This window comes from Leuciscus leuciscus (assembly GCF_965113295.1).
Source record: "Leuciscus leuciscus genome assembly, chromosome: 8".
NCBI classification, from domain to species: domain Eukaryota; kingdom Metazoa; phylum Chordata; class Actinopteri; order Cypriniformes; family Leuciscidae; genus Leuciscus; species Leuciscus leuciscus.
Window position 1 is genome coordinate 4,285,037 of NC_138732.1, and position 22,303 is coordinate 4,307,339.

Below are 22,303 nucleotides of genomic sequence, written 5' to 3' on the forward strand. Positions count from 1 at the left end.
GCAGGGTGTCCATTAAAAAGTGATAGAGGACACCTAGTAAAGGAGTTCTGGTGAAACTGACTGTTTACCGTTCGAAATGAATAAATAAATGCGCTGGCTACATCAGCTGTGAGTAACCATAGCAACAGGCAGTAAACTGAAGGGTTCTACGAGCTGAGCGGACTATAAATATCTCCGGTTGCTAAATAAACCCTCAGGCGTAACCAGGGAAACCAAGTTATTGTTTGTAAAAACTTTAGATTTCGATTGTAAAACTAATTAAAATATAAACTAATGTTTTAAAAATGTGTTATTTGGCAAGTGACCATGGTATAAGCGGGTTAATGCACGACGAGGTGTCCATTGTCAGGTATTAATGGACTTCGGCGGAGGCGTCGGACGGTTCACGCCTCGCCGTCGTCCATAATACCTGACAATAGACACCTCGTCGTGCATTAACCCTTACATCACCACTATACATGACGTTATGATCGCTTCATTTCTCATCGCTGGTCAGGATAGACAAATCATAATTATTTGTGAGTACAGGATAAGCCGACTTATTCAGAGTTTTAGAAATCCCAACCTTTGGAATTCATAGTTAAACAACTTTACTTCGTGCACAATTGTGTTTGCAATTACGGCAACAGATCTTTAAGGGGTTTAAATAGGAAATAGAAAAACATTTTTTTCTTCCCAGAAATCTCTTTATTAAGACACAACACTGGAGATTAGTTTCATGATCTATGACTGAGGATGGTTTAAAATGATTAGTGTTGAGCACGGGATTTATCTCAACTTTGCATAAACAGCCTCTATTGTGACACAAAGTTGCTTTATTAAGCCTTCATGTACCAAGCAAAGGACAAAAGATGAACAGAAACATCATCCAGGTTCAGAAAGAAAAAAAAAAATTAAAGAAAAATGCCATAAAGACTCATAAACATGGATAGTTATGCATGTACAGAGTGAATTGGATGGTTAAAAAAAATGCATTGAAAAAAACTAATCCTGTTTATTTCACACGACATCGTCGCTCAAATCACATTCCTTCGTCCTTCACGATTTAATGAGTAAAACATTTCATCCTCCAGGCCTCAGGAGTGCGTGGCATCTTCATTATTAAACAGGCAAACGGAGCGAGACTATGTTTTTCGTCTCTCTCTCTCTCTCTCTCTCTCTCTCTCTACCATCCTCCCTTCCCTCCTTTCTTCTTCTTCTGCGGGGCCTTCTTCCGAGCGGCTGCGGGCGCAGTGGGTTTCTGTTGTCGTGGAGGGACCGCGTTGCTCGAGACGCTGCCGGATCCTGAGCCGGGTCGAGGAGAGGTAGGCGGACTGCTGGCGGTCTTACTGGCGTCACTGAAACACACACAACACACACAAAACTGTGACTGATGCTTCCGGTGCATTCAATGAAACTGAAGGAAGGGAAAGTCGGTGAATTGTCAGTGAAAAGCCGACAATTCAGAAAAGTCGGTGAATTGCACTGGTACTGTATGCATGCAGAAAAGTTATTATAAGGTAATAAATATATAAGTCTATAAGGCTATTTTCATGGCAAAAATACAAATATCATATAAATACAAAAAAAACAAGCAAACAAACAAAAATTAACATGATATAAAAATACCTTTTCAGGCATAATCTTACTAAAGTCCTTAAGCGAAATAACTTCATAAAAAGAGGAATTGATTGGAATTTGACATGTAAACTGATTTTATACATGTACATTTTCTGTAAAGCTCCTTTGAAATGATGTGCATTGTGAAAAGCGCTATACAAATAATGATAGATAGATAGATAGACAGACAGACAGATAGATAGATAGACAGACAGATAGATAGATAGACAGATAGATAGACAGACAGACAGACAGACAGATAGATAGACAGACAGATAGATAGACAGACAGACAGACAGATAGACAGACAGACAGATAGATAGACAGACAGACAGACATAGACAGACAGACAGATAGACAGACAGATAGATAGACAGATAGATAGACAGACAGACAGACAGATAAATAGATAGACAGATAGATAGACAGACAGATAGATAGACAGACAGACAGACAGATAGATAGATAGACAGACAGATAGACAGATAGACAGACAGATAGACAGACAGATAGACAGACAGATAGATAGATAGATAGATAGACAGACAGACAAATAGACAGACAGATAGATAGACAGATAGATAGACAGACAGACAGATAGACAGATAGATAGACAGATAGATAGATGGTCATATAGATAGATAGATAGACAGATAGATAGACAGATAGATAGACAGACAGACAGATAGATAGATAGATAGATAGATAGATAGATAGATAGATAGATAGATAGATAGATAGATAGATAGATAGATAGATAGATAGATAGATAGATTTAATGCCATGTCAGCATCTAAGGCTATTTTCATGGCAAAAATGAAATGCATGATGCATGATTTCATGAAAGTATGATGTATTGCGACATCAGAAACAAAGAAAAACTAAATAATGACTATTGTGACGCTTGACGTAAAGCAAGTCAAATTTGTAGTTTTCTTATGTCTCATTAGAACTACAGAAACACGACCCGGTTTGGCAAACTCGCATAGTGTGGTTATATCAGATATAGGGACGCAAAGCGAATCCAGAAGTGCCGTTCACCCTGTTACGACTTGATGAACCACTGATACGATTTTGGAAACATTATTTTAAGGTAAAAAAATGTTCCTTAGTGTTGCTTTAAAAGTAACATATGATAAAAAAAATAATAAAAAAATAAATCCAAAACCTTTTCAGGCATAATCTTACTAAAGTCCTTAGGTGAAATACCTTCATAAAAGAGGAATTGAACTGAATTTGACATGTAAACTGATCTTGTACATGTACAGATCATCTGTTCTCTGAACTGTAATGTGGACTCGTGCATTTTCTTTGAAACGATGTGTATTGTGGAAAGCGCTATTGAACTGGAGGAGTGAACGGAGACTCACAGCTCGGCAGAAGCTCCGGAGGTCGTTCCCTGTGTGCCGCGGCCGACCTGCTCCTTCTTCTTGCCCTTCTTCTTTCCTCGATAATACGAGCGCTCCCGCATCGGCAACCAGCGCTCCGGGTCAGGGCTCGAGTTCGGCTCGTAGTTCTTCGGCAGTTTACCTGAACAGAAAACTGATCACCAACTGAACCACTTCTCGTGCTAATAAAAGACAGAGAACTGACACTGGTATCAGCTAATCAGCTAAAATTTAACGATTTACCGACAATAACACAGTTTAAAATCAGGATATTTGAGTACTAAAAAAGAGATTTTGAATCTCAATGGGATTATTTCCTGGTAAAATAAAGGTAAATAAATAAATAAACATCAGCAGCAAACATACCTTTCTTCTTTTTCTTCTTCTTTTTAACATCCTCCGGACTGAAACAAAGCCATCATCAACGTGTTAAACAGTGCTAAAGATGACGTGAAGTGTTTTCATGTAGTAGAGTATTAAGGATACAGTCAAACCAACATTTATCCTTCAACATTTCTCACATTATCACAGTTTATTCGCTATAGTTTAGAAAATGGTGATCAAATATGACAAGAATCAGTTGATATTACACTGGTTTTTTCCATCCTTCTGTTAGACTGTCTCACAAATGAATTATGTTGAATATCTGTCAGCTGTTAAACCTAACTACACAATTAGATAATACCAGTTTAGCTCAACCAATCACCAAGCAGTGCTTCATTCTGTTCAGTCTGTGTGTAAAAAGGTGCATTAGCAATTAAAGAAAACACACTTCAGCAAAACAATCAGCTCAAAGTGTATGAATCATTTTTGGTCCCAAATGTCACTGGTAGTCACTACCAGTTTACTACCATATGTCACAGTTTACTTCATTTTGCTCTCCTCACTTACATAAATGAACTATAGTGTCCTGCACACACTAGTGAAAACATATCAAAAATGATATCTGGTGTCTGAATAATTTTTGGTCTGAGTGTATATCTTCCGAAAGACTAATGATTGGTTGTGTTGTTACCCCTGTTCTTTAGGCTGGCTTTCTCCCACGACTTTAGCAGCTTTCTTCCTGATATACGTGGCTCCGTGCGAGTTCTCCAGTTCATCGACGTCCACGTTAAAGGACATGGTTTCCGGAGAAGGAAGATGCTTACTCAGACTGTATACAAATCAAGCGCTCAGGAAAACACAGGAAAATAGTGCAAGAACATACAACATTTATGTCATTTAGCAGATCATTTTCCAAAGCCAAAGTCAGGGATGTGATTGTGTGAGTGTAAAGACGCCGTTTTTTTTTTTACCCTACCCTAGCGAATGCAACCAGTGTTAAAAGTACTGAGCAATTATACATGTAGATGGGTGACGTGTAAACTACTTTAGACCCAAAAAGTAAAGAAGTGTACAGAACACTGTGACCTTATGTTAGCTAGCTACTGTCAACTATTACTCACAGTGTTCAGCTGAACCTCCCATCACGTTAGTACGCTAATTTACTGGAGTAACGTCAGCTAGATTGCTAGCTAGGTTTAAGGGGTTAGTTCAGCCAAAAATGAAGATTCTGTCAGTGATTACTCTCCCTCATGTTGTTCAACCCCGTTAGACTTTCATTCATCTTCAGAACACATATTAAGATATTTTTGATGAAATCTGAGAGCTGTCTCACTCCTCCATAGGCTTCATGGTAATCGAGATCTGCCATCCCAGAAAAGTTAGTAAAGACATCGTTAAAATAGTCCAAGTGACTACAGTGGCTCAACCTTAAGATTATCAAGCGACGAGAATACTTTGTGCGCAAAACCCCCCAAAAATAACGACTTTATTCAACTATTCATTTTCGCTGCGCTTCTGTGTTGTACGTCAGAACGTAGGCTCACTATTGGCCGACGCTGGTCATGTGTGTAATGTGTGTGATGCTGGCCAATAGTGAGCCTGTAGCGTTCTGACGTACAACCCAGAAGCGCTGCGCTGTTACACTACAAAACAATGTCTTTACTAACTTTTCTGGGATGGCAGATCTCGATTACCCAGAAGCCTATGGAGGAGTGAGACAGCTCTCAGATTTAATCAGAAATATCTTAATTTGTGTTCTGAAGATGAACGAAAGTCTTACGTGGTTGGCACAACATGAGGGAGAGTAATTACTGACAGAATCTTTATTTCTGGGTGAACTAACCCTTTAACAGTCTTTCAACTCAGTCTTTAAACAATAATAAATAAACAGTGTTTTAAGATTTTCAGGTTCAGAAACTAATCAAATGAAAAAAAATAACACTGCTCTTTATAAATAAAATACATTACAAATATAGTTACAAAAGTTATTCAGTCAAGAACGAGTGAATTTTCTTTTTCGTTTGATTAGTGTTATTGTAGAAACTGCTGTCAGAAAACAGCGCGCGAGTCGTCTCTTGCTTGAATGGTTTAAAATCACATTAAAATCAATTAGAATTGAAATTTTATAACAAGTATCCGATTCCTGACATTCTTTTTTTATTTATTACTGATCTGCATGATTTACGTGCGTCAGGATTTTAGGGCGAAATAACCGGAATTCCGGATTAATCGGGAAGAATCACATCCCTGAAAGTGGCTTGAATGTCTATCAGAATGAGCTGAGACTCGAGTGAGATCAGAGGATACGCTTTGGCCTTGTCCTGATCCACGAGCGAGTATGCAGAGATGAGCTGGGCGAGCGTACGGATGTCATTAGTGTTCTGCTTCCACAGCTGCTCCAGATCACTGGTGGCCTCTTTCTTACGCCCGTACTTCAGCTTGTAGTTCGCAGCCTCTCGCACCAGAGAGAGGTGGATGGCGGACCCCGTCTGAGAGAGGGGAACAACACAATCAATGCAGTTCTGAGCGAATACAGACTCGTTGAGCCGCCAGCGCTCGCCTTTACCTGCTCTTTCTGGTAATACTGGATGGCTTGACTGAATGTGTCGATTGCGCTGTCAATGTCTTCTTCATGCGTGTACATCGTGACCAGAGCAGAAATCTGTTTAAAAAACACACAGAACAAAACTATGGAAACTTGTTTACACCACAGAGTCAAAAATAAAAAAGGTAATTGTGACTTTTTAAATCACACAATTTTGACTTTTTATCTCAGAATTGCATGATATAAAGTCGCAATTGTGTTATAAAGTCAGAATTGCGAGATATAAACTTGTTTATTTAAACTACGTTTATTTCTCGCAATTGTGAGTTTATATCTCTATATAGTGTATGTTTAATAAATGTGTAAAATATATGCGTTTGATTATATATATATATATATATATATCAGTTTTAACATTCGGTTTCTCTTAAGAAACAAAAACAATGTTAAAGTTTTATTTATTGAGATTTATATAGTTATATATACACAGGATTTTATACAGCAAATTTTTTAAGCAAATATAATTTATAACTTTTAGCAAATTCATCGATAAATCTTAAATGACATCAGTAAGACATTAAATTAATTATTATATTTTTAAATAACAAATTTGAAAGAACGTTTAGCAAATTCTGCATTAACTAGAAATAAAATTCAATTAAATAAAATTCAATTAATCACGACAAACTTAATCTACCGCCAGTCCTCGTAAATCCCTTCAAAAAATAAAAAGCAAATAAAATCTCACCATTCCTGGTTTGTATTTAAATTCTTCTATGGACTTCAGGATATCACAGGCTTTAGTCACATGACCTGTTGAAGACATATGTGACACATAAATTACACTTCAAAGACTCTTCAAGGTTCAGTCTGCTCTCTGTAAAGGTACAGTCAGACTACAGGTAAATGTGGCCCAAAAATGTTTGCTCACATGTGACTCAGATCTGACAGTGTGAACGGCACAAACCACACGGAATCTGACCTTTTCAATTCCGATTTTGGTCACTTCCATATGTGACCCTGGACCACAAAACCAGTCACATGTCGCACGGGTATATCTGTGGCAATAGCCAACAATACATTGCACGGGTCAAAATGATAGATTTTTCTTTTATGCCAAAAATCATTAGGATATTAAGTAAAGATCATGTTCCATGAAGATATTTTGTAAATTTCCTACCGTAAATATATAAAACATTTATTATTGTGAGTGAATGCAGCACAATCGCCAACATAAATGAACAACTTTAAAGGCGATTTTCTCAATGTTTCGATTTTTTCGATATTGTCCTATCCTAACAAACCATAACTTATTTATTCAGCATTCAGATGATCTCAATTTCTGAAAATTCACCCATGTGACTGGTTTTGTGGTCCAGGGTCACATATGTGGTCCTAAATTCAACACAGGTCAGATGTTTTGCAATGCGTCCTCAGACTGAGGAGTCATATCGGAAATTCATGCAACTTTTACGTCACTTTAGAGCAACATTCGCCACACTTCTGTGCTCATGATGGGAGTCACTTCACAGATTTTACATACCCGACGTAATCAAGACCGTTGCGAAAGCTAGTCAGTGGAAGGACAGTGATGTGTCATTTAACATGTGGGAATTTAACATAGGGGTGTCCAGACTTCTGCACCCTGTATTTTAAGGAAGAACATTTATTTATTTACGATACATTATTCATTCACAAAGAAAATTGGTGTCCTTAAAGGTTGGATTTTTCCAAATTTTTTTAATTGAGGCATTAAGTTCAATTTCCAAAAGATGATTTTTTATTCCTCTTTTTAGTCAACTTTAGCATGGGTGTCTAAACTTATGCATAGCACTGTATCGTGCATCCCTAATATTGCCCACATTTAAAACAACAACGTGAACAGCTATTCAAACAAAATCGGATCTGAGCAATAAATCAGAATTGAGCAATAAGGCTTGCAGTGTGAACGTAGCCTCTGTGTGTGTGTGTGTGTGTGTGTGTGTGTGTGTGTGTGTGTGTACCTTGGGTCACGTAGAGTTGTGCCATGGTGAGTTTGATCCCAGAAGCGCTCTCAGGGTGCTGATCTGAAAACCTCTGCAGGAGAGACAGAAATGGTTACAGAACGCCACTGAGAGCTGGAATTCAATTCAATTCACTTCACATTTATTTGTATAGCGCTTTTAACAATACACATCATTTCAAAGCAGCTTTACAGAAAGTGCATGAGTCCATATTACAATTTAGAGTGATCTGATATCAGAGGTAAATGTCTAAAGCCGTATTCGGACAGGACTAGTGTAACATGGACAGGAGGGGTAAAGTCATTATCACCAGATCTCAGTAATCATTCAGTGATCATGACGGACAATGTCAGTAAAGATTACGCCGACTTTTACCTTCAGTAAAAAGGTCCGGGAAAAATTACCTCAGGTGATACTAATCCCGTGCAAATACACCCGCTGTAAATATGTATGTGAATATTCCGTCATTTCCTGTTTAAAAGTAGTTTTCTTTATATTTGAAGCTGATTTACCAATATATTGGCTGATAAATAAATAAAAAATATAAAATTGTATAAAAAGTCTTGAGAGCCCGATTACAAAAACAAAAGTCTCACCTGTTAAAAGCCATGACCCAAGCACATTAACTATCTACAGTACAGTAGCCTAGTTTGAACCCGTGTAGGTTTTAAATGAATTTTACACTCTTATGGGCAACTTAAAAAAAAAATGTAAAAAAAATTCTATTGACTTACAAATAAATAAAATAACGCCTAAATAATGCAAACAAATAATTGGACATTACTTGAGTATAAAGAATCAAAATGCACGTGCCATGGATAATAAAATGGAATAGACTCCGCGCAGACAATAATGAAATTATTTTAATTAAACCACATTGTTGATGAAAATGATACGGCTAAATATTATAAATGCATAATTTATTATCTAAATTTTTATCCAAATCTAAAATTAATATTACTGTTTCAAGTAACAGCATTGCTTTTTAAACTGCGCGTGCTGAAGAGCTGAATGAACACCAACGACACGTATCACATATGAGATTAATTGGATATTTGTACAATAGCATCATTTATATGTAGCCTATTTTTTTATTTTTTTATTAAATGTAGCCTATGTGACGGACTTTCAAGCAATTCAAAACCAATTTAAAAGTAGTTTTCCAAGTATGGAGACGCTTGAAAAAGCATCAGTTGCGTTCGAGACGCTGGAACGAGTCTGTGGTAAAACTCTGTGTTTCACACACACCATTCAGATCAGAGAGAAGATCGACAGCACTTGTTAGAGGCACGAAACATCTTTTAGTGTTAGTAAGTGTCTATTACCAACACAATCCAGTCTGAAGTTCATTAATGCATCATTCGATCGGACATAATTGTTTTATATATATAAATATAGGTTATATGTGTTTGCGCACGTGATATCAGGAAGCAGCGTAACACACACATGACGACAGGAGTGACGGCGATGCACTTACTCTCCCACTTCTGCTAGTTTACTGAGATATCTTATCCCGTGGGAATTGGCCATTAATATTACAGACGTCCTGTGGTAAAATTACATTACTCCATCTACCCTTGTAAAGCTAATCCCGTCCGAATAGGGCTTTAGTTGCAGAAATGAAGAGTCAGGAGGGGAAGTACCTGCAGGAGCTCGATGGCTTTGCTGTGCTGTTTTTCTCGGCAGAGCTGGGCCACCTGGATCAGAACCGGTCTGGGGTGACTGGGATTCTGGGCCTGCAGGCTAGCCGACAGCTTATTGCACTGATCGGCCTGTTGGGAGACGACGGAGAGGTCAAAACGGGTCACATCCGTCAGGATTAAAGCATACTGCACAGTACAAACCGAGTGGTCACCTGGTTAGTGTACATGGCCAACAGGGCTTTGTTGATCTCAATTGCTTGCAACTGTTTTCTGGCCAGTTTGTGCTCGACACCCTCAGCATTGGTCAGTTTCACCTTTTTCTTGGAGTCGAACACGTTTTGGTCCTGGAGGTTCAAAGAGCACAGATAAAAACACTGGTTGCAAACAAGAAGGAAGGAAGGAAGGAAGAGCTTGGGGTTTACATTTGTTACCTTGTTAATGGTGATGATGTTATTCGCAGTCACAGCCAGCAGACCCACATCAGTCGGCCTGAACGCAAAGAGAAAAGACAAAACTAATGTGGCAACCTTAATCAAAACTTCTACTGCAACTTTCAAACAAATCCAGTCCAATTCAAAGTGCTTTACGAGCATTTGACACGAAATACGAGTATTATAAAGGAAGATATGAAATAGAAATAAATGATAATGATGTAAATAAACAAATACAAGAGTTATAAGACACTACATGGATGCCAGACTAAATAGGAGGCTTTTAAATCATGTTTAGCTGATATGATAAGAGATAATTCTTTATATTTGAAGCTGATTTACCAATATATTGGCTGATAAATCTAAATAAAATTTTATAAAAAGTCTTGAGAGCCCGATTACCAAAACAAAAGTCTCACCTGTTAAAAGCCATGACCCAAGCACATTAACTATCTACAGTACAGTAGCCTAGTTTGAACCCGTGTAGGTTTTAAATGAATTTTACACTCTTATGGGCAACTTAAAAAAAAAATGTAAAAAAAATTCTATTGACTTACAAATAAATAAAATAACGCCTAAATAATGCAAACAAATAATTGGACATTACTTGAGTATAAAGAATCAAAATGCACGTGCCATGGATAATAAAATGGAATAGACTCCGCGCAGACAATAATGAAATTATTTTAATTAAACCACATTGTTGATGAAAATGATACGGCTAAATATTATAAATGCATAATTTATTATCTAAATTTTTATCCAAATCTAAAATTAATATTACTGTTTCAAGTAACAGCATTGCTTTTTAAACTGCGCGTGCTGAAGAGCTGAATGAACACCAACGACACGTATCACATATGAGATTAATTGGATATTTGTACAATAGCATCATTTATATGTAGCCTATCATTTTTTTTTTATAAATGTAGCCTATATGACGGACTTTCAAGCAACTCAAAACCATCATGTGGAACAGTGCACATCTGAAGTGTCTCAGCTGAAGGAAATTATACATTATTTATCGGCTTTAAGATATCGGCCAAATTTTCTTATCTGGTCGATAACGATAGCATTAAAAACTAGCTTGCAGTGGTAAAATTCGGCACAGTTGCTAGGGTGTTTCTAGTGGGTTGCTAAGGTGTTCTGGGTGGTTGATAGGTGGTACTAGTCTATTCTGGGTGGTTGCTAGGCGGTTGCTAGGGTTTTCTGGGTGGTTGATATGGTGTTGCTAGGGTATTCTGGGTGGTTGCTAGGGTGTTCTGGGTGGTTGCTATCATATATTGATACCGATATGGTGGCCGATATATCGTGCATCCCTAATTATGTTTAAAAATATAAATTTTTTCTTCACCTTTCATTTCTTCTGGGAGTTTCTTCTATGCATATCTTATCACCCGAGCATGCATTTATTTGCAGTTTTATTAATTAAGACATATGTTGGGTTATGAGTATAGTAAATGTGCAGTATGTAACGCACTTGAGTTTAATGACTTGATTGTAGAGTTGAAGGGCGTCTTCGGTTCTTCCCTGTAGCTGCATCACATAAGCCATCTGAGAGTGAATGATGGCCAGCTCAGCATCCACGTCCTCTTCCGTCACATCCTAAAAAACACACAATAAATCACAACTAAATGACAAATATTTGAGGCCTTGGTTAAAATCCCTAATCCTAAGTGCGAGCATGTGATGCTTACGCTAGCAAAAATCCACGACTGAATGTGTACAAGTGTTGCTAACACATCAAATTACAAAAATGGGAGAATTACTCACCGAGTCCTCAGCCAAAGACATCCTGCACAACTCTGGGAAAACAGACAAAAATGCATAAAACACAAACACAAACTGACTGACTCATTCAAGTTTTTCTCAGCCAGCTCACGTTATTCATGAGAGTCACAGAGACTCAAAGTGAAACTGTGTAGGCGGCTCGCAGAACTAATTTTGTAAAGGCTGGCGCAGCATTAGTGCCCCAAGATTTACTGAATATTACATACCGGTACACTAATCGGCTCATTCAACAACAGTTTGACACAAACAAAAAAGGAAGCGTTTTACTACCTACAGATTTTATGAGCCAAACCAAAAGCCGTAAAGCTGGAGGATGTTTTGACAGTAAGTAAGCAGCCTGGTTAGGATTGCACAACATGATTTCCCAGCAGTTCAGGCCAGTTGATAAAAAACACACACTCCAAAGACCCCCTACAACCTCCGGAGGATCGCAGATCTGGTCTCAAACAAGACGACCAATTCCACTGACTTATGCATATTTATATGACTAAAAATTAGCCATTCAAATTAGGGATGCACTGAATCCAGAATCCGAATATTGGGCTTTTTGACGGGGTTCAGTTTCTGCCGAACCTTCGAATATTTTTTTCCACCGAACCGAACCCCAGACTTGTGGTCGACGTCACGCCGCCGCTGATTGCGGGAAGGTGTTTACGTACACTACCGATCAAAAGTTCGGGGTCAGTAAGATTTTTTTATGTTTTTAAAAGAAGTCTCTTCTGCTCACCAAGGCTGCATTCATTTGAATTAAAAACAGTAATATTGTGAAATATTATGACAATTTAAATTACTATTTTAATATATTTTAAAGTGTAATTTATTCCTGTGATCAAAGCTGAATTTTCAGCATCATTACTCCAGTCTTCAGTGTCACATGATCCTTCACAAATCATTCTAATATGATGATTTGATGCTCAAGAAACATTCATTATTATTATCAATGTTGAAGACAGGTGTTGTACACATTTTTCTCAAAATTCTTTGATGAATAGAAAGTTCAAAAGAACAGCATTTATTCAAAATAGAATATTTTCTAACATTATAAATGTCTTTACTGTAACTTTTGATCAGTTTAACTCATCCTTGATGAAAAAAGGATTTATTTATTTTATTTATTCCCCCCCCCCCCCCCCCCAAAAAAAATTCTTACTGACCCCAAACTTTTGAACGGTCGTGTTTAATGTTACAAAAGCTTTAGATTTCAGATTAAGCTTTAGATTTCAGATTAATGCTGTTCTTTTGAACTTTCTATTCATCAAAGCATCATGAAATAAAAATTTAAATAACTGTTTTCAACATTGATAATAATCATAAATGTTTCTTGAGCATCAAATCATCATATTAGAATGATTTGTGAAGGATCATGTGACACTGAAGACTGGAGTAATGATGCTGAAAATTCAGCTTTGATCACAGGAATAAATTACACTTTACTGTATATTCACATAGAAAACAGCTGATTTAAATTAGAATAATATTTCACAATATTACCGTTTTTGTTTGTATTTTTAATCAAATAAATGCAGCCTTGGTGAGCAGAAGAGACTTCTTTTAAAAACATAAAAAATCTCACTGACCCCAAACTTTTGAACGGTAGTGTATATGGACCGTTCGAATGCAGTCGGCTGTGAAAAAGTGTAGTTTGGCAGTACTTTCAGTCAAAAGAAGGCGATTCAAGTCGAGCTACGTGTTCAATTCGCAATGCCGATTTGTCTTGTGTGGTGGCAAGGACCCTAAACAATACACAACATCGCCGCTGTTCAAACATTTGCGCATGAAACATCCGAAAGAATACGAGTTGTGCATGAAGGAATCTACACACAGCAGCCGAAATGCAGCAACTTCAGGAACGGCAGAGGAAGGACAGTCACGGCTAAAAACGTGTGTTAAAGGGATACTCCACTTTTTTTGGGAAATAGGCTCATTTTACAGCTCCCCCAGAGTTAAACAGTTGAGTCTTACCGTTTCCGAATCCATTCAGCCGATCTCCGTGTCTGGCGGTACCACTTTTAGCATAGCTTAGCATAGATCATTGAATCGGACAGGACCATTAGCATCTCTCTCAAAAAAAATTACCAAAGAGTTTCGATATTTCTCCTATTTAAAACTTGACTCTTCTGTAGTTACATCGTGTACGGAAAATGTAAAGTTGCGATTTTCTAGGCTGATATGGCTAGGAACTATACTCTCATTCCTGCGTAATAATCAAGAAACTTTGCTGTCGTACCATGAGTCCAGCAGGTGTAATGATATGACGCAGCGCCTGAAAATAGTCCCCAGCTCCGTAACTTCCAACGTGACCGGGACTAAGTTTGTCTAACCTATTAGACCTATTTTCAGGCGCTGCGTCATATCATTACGCCTGCTGGACTCATGGTACGACAGCAAAGTTTCTTGAGTTATCCCTTTAACCAGACGACCATTACCAGCTTTGCTAGCCCTACACCTAATGTTCAATAACATTAATCTCAGTTAAGTCACCAAACATATTCTGATTTAAAAATCTTTGCATTGTTGCACTTTTACTGAAAGGTTTTGGTTTGTACTTGGGGGTTGCCTACTTTATGGGATTATAAATCTAAAAGGCTAATATTTTTGGACATTGATTGGATCTTAAGATAAGGCCTATGATAATTGTCAAAATAGTTTTTCCCACTTGTCATCCTGGCATAATGTTCCCTATTCTTTTCTTTTTTTACAGTTAAAATACAATAAAATGAAAAATACACTGCTGTGGACGTTGTTTACTTCATTAATGTGTTTACCAGGGCTGGGTATTGACACAAATTTCACAATTTGATCTGATTTCGATTCACAAGCTTGCAATTCGATTCGATTCGATTCAATATTGATTATTTTGGATATCAGGTACAATACATGGCAAATTTTAACTAATCTCTGAACTAATGCTGTAAACTATGGGAGTGAGTTGTAGTCTATAGGCTTCATTAGCCCTACTATAATATTGAAGGTAAAAATGAACTGATTTGTATACAAACACTTAAATTACACTTATTTATTTTTATAATAATAAAGTTATATGAAATTATATAAAAATGTAAAATGGTGGCTGTCATAAAAAACTTTCCAGATTTATTCAAACAGGCATTAAATATTGAAGAACATTAAAAATTATAATGAATATGTAATATGGTGCATATATTTAACAAAATGCTCCTCTCTAGAGTTAATTGTTCTAGCTGACTAATGAGTGTATGGTCACTGGATATGGTTTTTCTGAGGTAAATGTGACGTTACATTACATGGTTTACTGACGTCTTTCCACGGTTGAAACACTGATTGGGCGATTCCATGTCACATGATACGGACTTCGATAAGTTGTACTCTATCTTTTAACACACTCTCAGATGCTCATTCATGTTTATTTCGCGCTGTAACTGGTGTTATTAATGCGGAAGAGAAGGTCATGTGCTTCTCTAGAGCTGAGCCAGAGCGATCTCACGCCACAGCGACAAAACGCTACTTATGTTTTTGAATTTCGTAAGAAAATGGACGTAATTTGAAATCTGAGACTTTGTTTCACATCAATAGTAACAAAGCACAAAGATTATTGTGATTCATTGGATGGGATGCAGCGCTACAATGTTCCATTCATTCATCAACTGAAAACAGGATGACTAATCGATTCTTGGGATTTAAGAATCGATATCGTTTCGTAAAAATGAGAATCAATTAAAATCGAGAAAGCGATATTTTTTTACCCAGCCCTAGTGTTTACTGTGTTAATGGACTGATTAGGATTTGGTATTCAGTTTCGGATTCGGCAGAATCTTAACCAGTGGATTCGGTATTCGGCCAAACCCCAAAAAATCTGGATTCGGGGGATCCCTACTAAAAATACAGTAATATTGTGAAATATTATTACACTTCAAAATAACTGTTTTCTATAGGGATGCACTGATGTAGCGGCCAATAACCGGTATCAGCCGATAAAAGCAATTATGCTAGGATGTGTGTGATGAATGTAATCTCTTCCTTTAAAGAAAACCCTAAAATTAAGGTATGACCTCTGACCTTCAGCCTTCTGCAGTTTCTGCATGGCCTGGTTGAGCTGGCCTTGACCAATCAGGCAACAGGCAGCGTTGTAGCACAGCTCGTATGAGCTCTCCGGTAAACCCAGATCCTCCTGAATACAAAAAACAAACATGTCACAGATGCATCATGTGACCACTTAAAGAAAATCAACACATTTCCACAGATGATCATAATCATCTGAATTTTTGTATTAAAATTTAAAATAAATAATGAATTCTTTTTATAAATGATTGAATTTATTAATTCATTTATGAACACACACATACATACATCATAAGCACAAACTTTTATGTTAGATGTCATTAATCGCGATTAATCGATTTGACGGCACTAGTTGAAATAAATTCTCAGTTTTATTAATTCTTTGCTCACATGCCCAATACCTGGGTTACATGATACCCATATATTAAACCCATCACCAAATCATAGTGAGATATATCATAGGTTAGATACCAGATTACATTTGTTTGGTATGTGTTTCTCACCGGCAGTGTGTTCTCCCAGGTGCTCTGTGCCGCCACCACAGCTGACAGATTCGTCTTCCTCTCCTCTTCATACTCGTCCTGAGAGTTTCTGATCAGGTCTTTATAGACGGCCTCACACTCGTCGTACCGCTCCAGTCTGTACAGCTACACACACACACACACACACACACATAAATCAACTCAGGCATTTTGGCTGCATTTACACAGCAGGTTTTGATGCCCAATTCCGATTTCTTTGACTATATCCGATTTTTTTTGACGACCCGCTTACATCTTTTAAAAGTGACCATTATTCTGAGATCTGCATAAAACAACACTTGGCGAAACAAACAAAAAAATAACACTATGAAATCAATTTCAATAGTACATGAGTGGAACTCAGAGGAACATTTTTAATGCCATAGTTTCATCCTTATATCAAAATCGCTATATAGTACAAATTCTTCAAGACAGTGATTCTGTGACACAGATCCGCTACTAAAGTCAGTGTGTACTAACAGCCTCGGGGTAGAACTTTTAATACACGTCAGAGGTTCTGTGTTTGAATCTGCCCTCGTATAGGTTTTTTTTCTAAATGTCGACAAAAAACTATTGCGAAATGGCGGCGTTTCCATTAACCGATGTTATGCTACTAAAACTTTTTTTTATTTTTTTTTTACGACAAGTCATTCCAAAAATAATGGTGATGGATGTTGGTAGGTTTACGTATATCCCAGCCACTGCACTAGCCATTATTATTAATGGAAGGAGACGTATGCATGTTATTCAAGCATTAATGGTAAAGAACAACCCTTATACTTGTGAGCGGCACATATGAGGAGTTTCTGGGTGTTTCTCACTCATTTCTGCTTCGAGGTCTTTGATTGTGGCATTTATTTGAGGTTTAGAATCCAGTATTCCTGTAATTCTTTTGTCTTTTATGAATTTAATAAAGAACTCTGTCTCGTATTCTGTCCAAACACACCGCGTCATCTACGTCAGGTGACCCGTAAATGCACAAAAACTGTTTCCATTGTAGTTTTACGAAATATTTATTTTTCGAATTCCCTGAAAAACCTCCTCATGCGAGCGTAAAAATGGGGAGCTTTTGAAAAATGTACGCGTTTCCATTGGGCGTATTTTCAATTTCAATTTGCGCAATTTGAAAGATAATGGAAACGCGGCTACATTTCAGTGCCAGATCGCCTCTTATTTAACATAAACGAACACAATTAATACTCTGCTAGACAAATAGAGATGTTTAATGTGTTATAGATGTATCTGTGCCGTGAAATGTTTAAAAAATTTACTTTTGTCAATGACGTACGACTCGTATTGGCAGGAGAATATCCGATTTGTCCGCTTATAAGGCAGGCACAGATGCACGTATCCCATTCATATCCGATTTATTTCCACATATGAATGAGGCTTGAAACCGATCTGAGAATATCAGAATCAATGCGCTTTTTTCCTGCTTACACACGTTCATCTGTGCCACATGGGAGGAAAAAAATCAGAATTGGGTCACTTGGACCATGCAGTGTAAATGCAGCCTTTGACAGCAAATCCTAAAACTCAAAATTCTTCTAAAATCATGTCAACGCTGAAATTGAGCAACACAAATCTGACAGTAGACACAAACCACATGATTCTCACCACTTGGCCGTAGAGCTCCTTGAGTTTGTCCGTTTGCTCTGGGATTCCCTGGAGAGTTTTCAAAGCGTTCTCAACCCGGTTCAGACGGTATTCGCAGTACGCCTTCTCAAACCCGATCAAGTCACTACAGGGACAAATCACACAAGCTTTTATTACACTGAGAACAGAGGCGACATGCGGCTGAAACTTCTGTTCTGCTGTCAATTTAGACTCTTAGAAGCATAGTTTATAATAGTGTTTATGATATTTTTGATTTATTGTACTCTGAACGAATCCTATTCTAACATATATGAACCAGCCAATCAAGGTCTTTGGGTTTTATTTGAAATTATATTAAATTATACTCTTCAGGAGGAAGAACAGCTTCTCTAAGATATCAAAAAAAATCGATTGACCAATATATATGTAAGGGATAATCCACGGCTAGCTGTGTATTAACTGATTTTAATGCACGCCTGGAGGCATTCAAATGGTTTAATGCACAGATAGCCGTGGATTATCACGCTTATGTCATGGTCATTCGCCAGCATTGATAAGTTAAAGCTGTTATTGATTTTGCGGCGCAATATTTGGCCGGAAGGGTAAAAAAATTGCGCTTATTTTCATCAGTTACGACTCGTTAGACCTAGCATTCTGCCCACTTTGAATCAGACACAGAGATAAAGTAGTGTGAGATTGCATTTATTTGAAAGAATGAATTATAGCATTTATTTGAATTCGTTCTCGAGAGAGAGAGAGAGAGAGAGAGAGAGAGAGAGAGAGAGAGAAAGAGAGAGAGAGAGAGAGAGAGAGAGATGCATGTGAGAATTATGTTGAATTGTGAGTTTAATTACTTCAAAACCAGCTCCGTTTCTCCTTCGTTGCTGAGAAATTTAATGTAGTGATTCAGCAGCAAAGCTATTTTAATAATAAAGGTAGTGGGGCAGGGTTGATCATTTGCCGTTGGGTGTGCATCGGTTGTACACTCGTTATTGCGGTCCATTGTGGGATTGAATGAGTGCACTTGATAACGTCCACTATGGTTTCAGACACAACTACAGATGGCTGTTCCCTCAAAAAGTGCCCTATTTAGGGGGTATAGGGGGCGATTTTAAGCAATCTCCGAGTGACATTTGTGTCTGTGTGCTTCAATGAAAACAGAGCGAATGATGTATGCATGTGTGCGCTTCAATGACAGCCGTGCATTAATATTAAATGGTGATTTAACTGGCTTGGAAGTCAGTGAAGAACTTATCAGTGATTGGCACTATTTAAAAAACACCATAAATATGCCTTGGTTATGTATCGGTCGACCACTATATTGCATTGTGTATGCTGTATATTATGCATACTTAAAAATGCGCTCAGGAAATTTCCCTTCAAGGACCAATTAAATATATCCTTCTATCAAACAGATCCAGACTGTCTTTAGAAGGTCTTGTGTGAATGTTCTGGCCTTAATCAAGAACTACCTCTCAATTTGTATACAATCATCCCTGATTAGTATGTGATGTGATCAAGATTACCACATCAATTGTCAAAGTTACCTAACCTGTAGAAAATAGTATTTCTAGTGGCTTTTCGAAGGGTCCCCTCTGTGCATGTTTTAGGGCTAATCTGCCAACCACTACTTTTTTTGATTAAAAGAAACAAAATGGTAAATAAGCAATTTTACGTCCTTCGGATGAGACGTTAAACCGAGGTCCTGACTCTCTGTGGTCATTAAAAATCCCAGGATGTCTTTCGAAAGAGTAGGGGTGTAACCCCGGTGTCCTGGCCAAATTTGCCCCTTGGCCTCTGTCCATCATGGCCTCCTAATCATCCTCATATACTGATTGGCTTCATCACTGTCTCCTCTCCACCAGTAAGCTGGTGTGTGGTGGGCGTTCTGGCGCAATAAGGCTGCCGTCGCATCATCCAAGTGGATGCTGCACATTGGTGGTGGTTGAGGAGATTCCCCCCTTCTATGTAAAAGCGCTTTGAGTGTCGAGAAAAGCGCTATATAAATGTAATGAATTATTATTATTATTATTATTATCAAATACGTAAGTTTAGTTTAAAATACTACAAATTGGTCTGCAATAGTGTGGGTGACCATCTCACCTGGGCAGTGATCTGGTGTGTGTGTTCATGACATTCAGGGCTTCTTTAAAACCTCCATTCTGGATCAGACAGACGATTTTACAGTGTAGTGCAGTAACATCATCCTTATTTTCATGAAGAACTGCAAAAAGAGAATGTAAGAATTAATAAAAACATACATACATATATATATATATATATATATATATATATATATATACACACACATATACATATACATACATATACACAATAAATAAATATAAATATATATAAAAAGAGAATGTAAGAATCAGTAAAACCAAATACAAAAATGTACATACATATATATATATATATATATATATATATAGCATACAAGACCATACGAGGTAATATTATGGTATCAAGTAAGCTTAAAAAACTAACAAGTTTAGATCTTTAAACAAACATAAAATGAAGATATTTGACTGCATGTTTACATTTTAATCCAGACCCTTATGACACGTAATCACTAAACATAGACCCATCAAACCTCCAGAAAGTCTTCAGGACTATAAAGACACCCTATAAGAGCCTCTCATGAGTTGTATTATTAAAGTAAACATCACATTTGCCTTAATAAAATATTACATTTGTGTAAAATGAAGACATCAGCGATTCTACTGCACTGCAGGTTAGACACATGCTACGGGAGAAATGGAGCTAAACAGTGTTTTTAACTAGAGTGAGAAAAAGCTGGATAGAAATATGAATGATATGTTTTTATTTTACTTTTGTTGACAGCTTTAAGGGCTCTAGTAAAGTCTCCGTTCTGTCCACAGCGGTTGACTTCGGTCCAGAGAGCCGAAACGGGCCCCGATCCGCTCGCCATCTTCTGCCATATGAGCGGAACCAGACACCGGGGCAGAATAAAAGTCCTCCAACAACAACCCAAACACATATTAAAAGTCCCCAATATAAATCGTAAATTTAGATTTGAAAGGAATGTCCCCAAAACATGACACTTTCACAATATTTTGAAAACCTTCTTAATTTTTTACCTTATGTTTTAGATGTTTATGATTTTGTTTTACATGATCATCCTTGTATAAGTTATAAGAAATATTTCTGAGGATATTTTTATGCAAGATTTCAACAATGTGGAATGGTAATTAATCATTTGTATATTATTGCTGTTACAAAAGTCAGTTTTATGTGTAGCACTTACATTATTACAAAATAATAATCACACTATTAAATTATTAAGGACTACACTACACTAATTGGTACTTAGGCTAAACGTATTTGTGTCCTCCCTCAAACAGGCAGTATCCTTTTCAATTCTTCAAAACATCTCATTTTCACATTTTTCAACCTGACAAGTGTTTATGTTTGCGTACTTCCTGATACATTACACACACAAAAAAAGACATTATCATAAACAACTTCTATTCTCATCTCTGTGAACGGAACCCAATCTGAGGTTTTGAAAAATTACTTTTTATAACTTTTGGGCATAAACAGAACCTTGACACATGCTGCAGAAATGAACAATAGTGTGGAAGCACTTTTATGTTTCATTAGGACATGAATCATAGCATCCTCATATTGTGTGGACAGGAACGGATGCTGGTCTGGAAAGAAAGACTTCCATATTTTAAATACGGTAAGCAGACGACAGACGAGGAATAGGATGATTTCATTGGGACCTTGGCCCACATTAGAGGTCGAGGGCAGGTCACTGAAAGGTTGCTAAAACGAAACCAAAACCATCAAAATAAATGCCAAAGCAATGAAATAAAATGAAAACTCCAATAAACATTAAACCACCCTTCAAGTGTTTTCACCTCAGCCTTTCTAAAAATAATTAATGCATGTCAATTTCCCCTTGCAGTCTTCAGTGTGACAGTCTCTTTCTGTGGTATAAACTAGGCTATATTATATTTAGTACGCAGAGAATAGCGCTCTTGCATCAGGTCCACAAGAGATCAGTCGGTGTGTGAATTGTTCAATGACTTCTCAGATTCTCACGCTGTGTTTTTTGTGGTCAGGTTATGTAGGTCATCATCTGATCATCAAATATTTCAGACTCCTTGTTCGTTGTCAGATCATTCTACATTTCTGCAACTCTGCACTTGTTTCCACGTGTGCCTTTTCTTGAAGGCCACCTTTTGACTTCTGTCATTCCAGTATAGCTACTCAGTTAGCTGTTTTATTGACTATTGATTTATTTATTTTGGTGCTCCTAGAACTGATAGGGGACAGTGTTTCGATTATCGCATTCATTGCATGAAACCATTGCATTGCAATTCTGTCTAAAATGCTCCTGTGTGTTTGTTTAATTGTTGGAGTAGCTTCTGTTTTATCAATCTGCACCAGAA

At 37.3% G+C, this 22,303-nt stretch overlaps 1 protein-coding gene across 1 annotated transcript; it reads right to left on the reverse strand.

Annotated features, from left to right (window-relative positions):
* Positions 1-795: 795 nt before the first annotated feature.
* srp72 (signal recognition particle 72) lies at positions 796-20,842 on the reverse strand. Its single transcript, XM_082176999.1, has 18 exons — positions 20,715-20,842; positions 19,983-20,103; positions 17,901-18,024; positions 16,266-16,409; positions 15,760-15,871; positions 11,707-11,738; positions 11,414-11,538; positions 9,934-9,991; positions 9,715-9,846; positions 9,503-9,631; positions 7,860-7,932; positions 6,605-6,669; positions 5,878-5,973; positions 5,619-5,800; positions 4,003-4,140; positions 3,354-3,391; positions 2,970-3,129; positions 796-1,337 (listed from the first exon to the last, which is right to left on the reverse strand). The coding sequence occupies exons 1-18, from the start codon at positions 20,812-20,814 to the stop codon at positions 1,166-1,168; spliced, it is 2,001 nt and encodes a 666-aa protein (XP_082033125.1). The 5' UTR covers positions 20,815-20,842; the 3' UTR covers positions 796-1,165.
* Positions 20,843-22,303: the final 1,461 nt, after the last annotated feature.

Excerpts from the sequence above, each read along its gene's own strand:
- srp72 (XM_082176999.1), bottom strand. The coding sequence starts at position 20,814 with ATGGCGAGCGGATCGGGGCCCGTTTCGGCTCTCTGGACCGAAGTCAAC. Across the intron at positions 9,632-9,714 it reads TGGCCATGTACACTAACCAG|GCCGATCAGTGCAATAAGCT; the intron begins GTGACCACTCGG and ends GTCTCCCAACAG. Across the intron at positions 5,974-6,604 it reads TTAAATACAAACCAGGAATG|ATTTCTGCTCTGGTCACGAT; the intron begins GTGAGATTTTAT and ends TTTTTTAAACAG.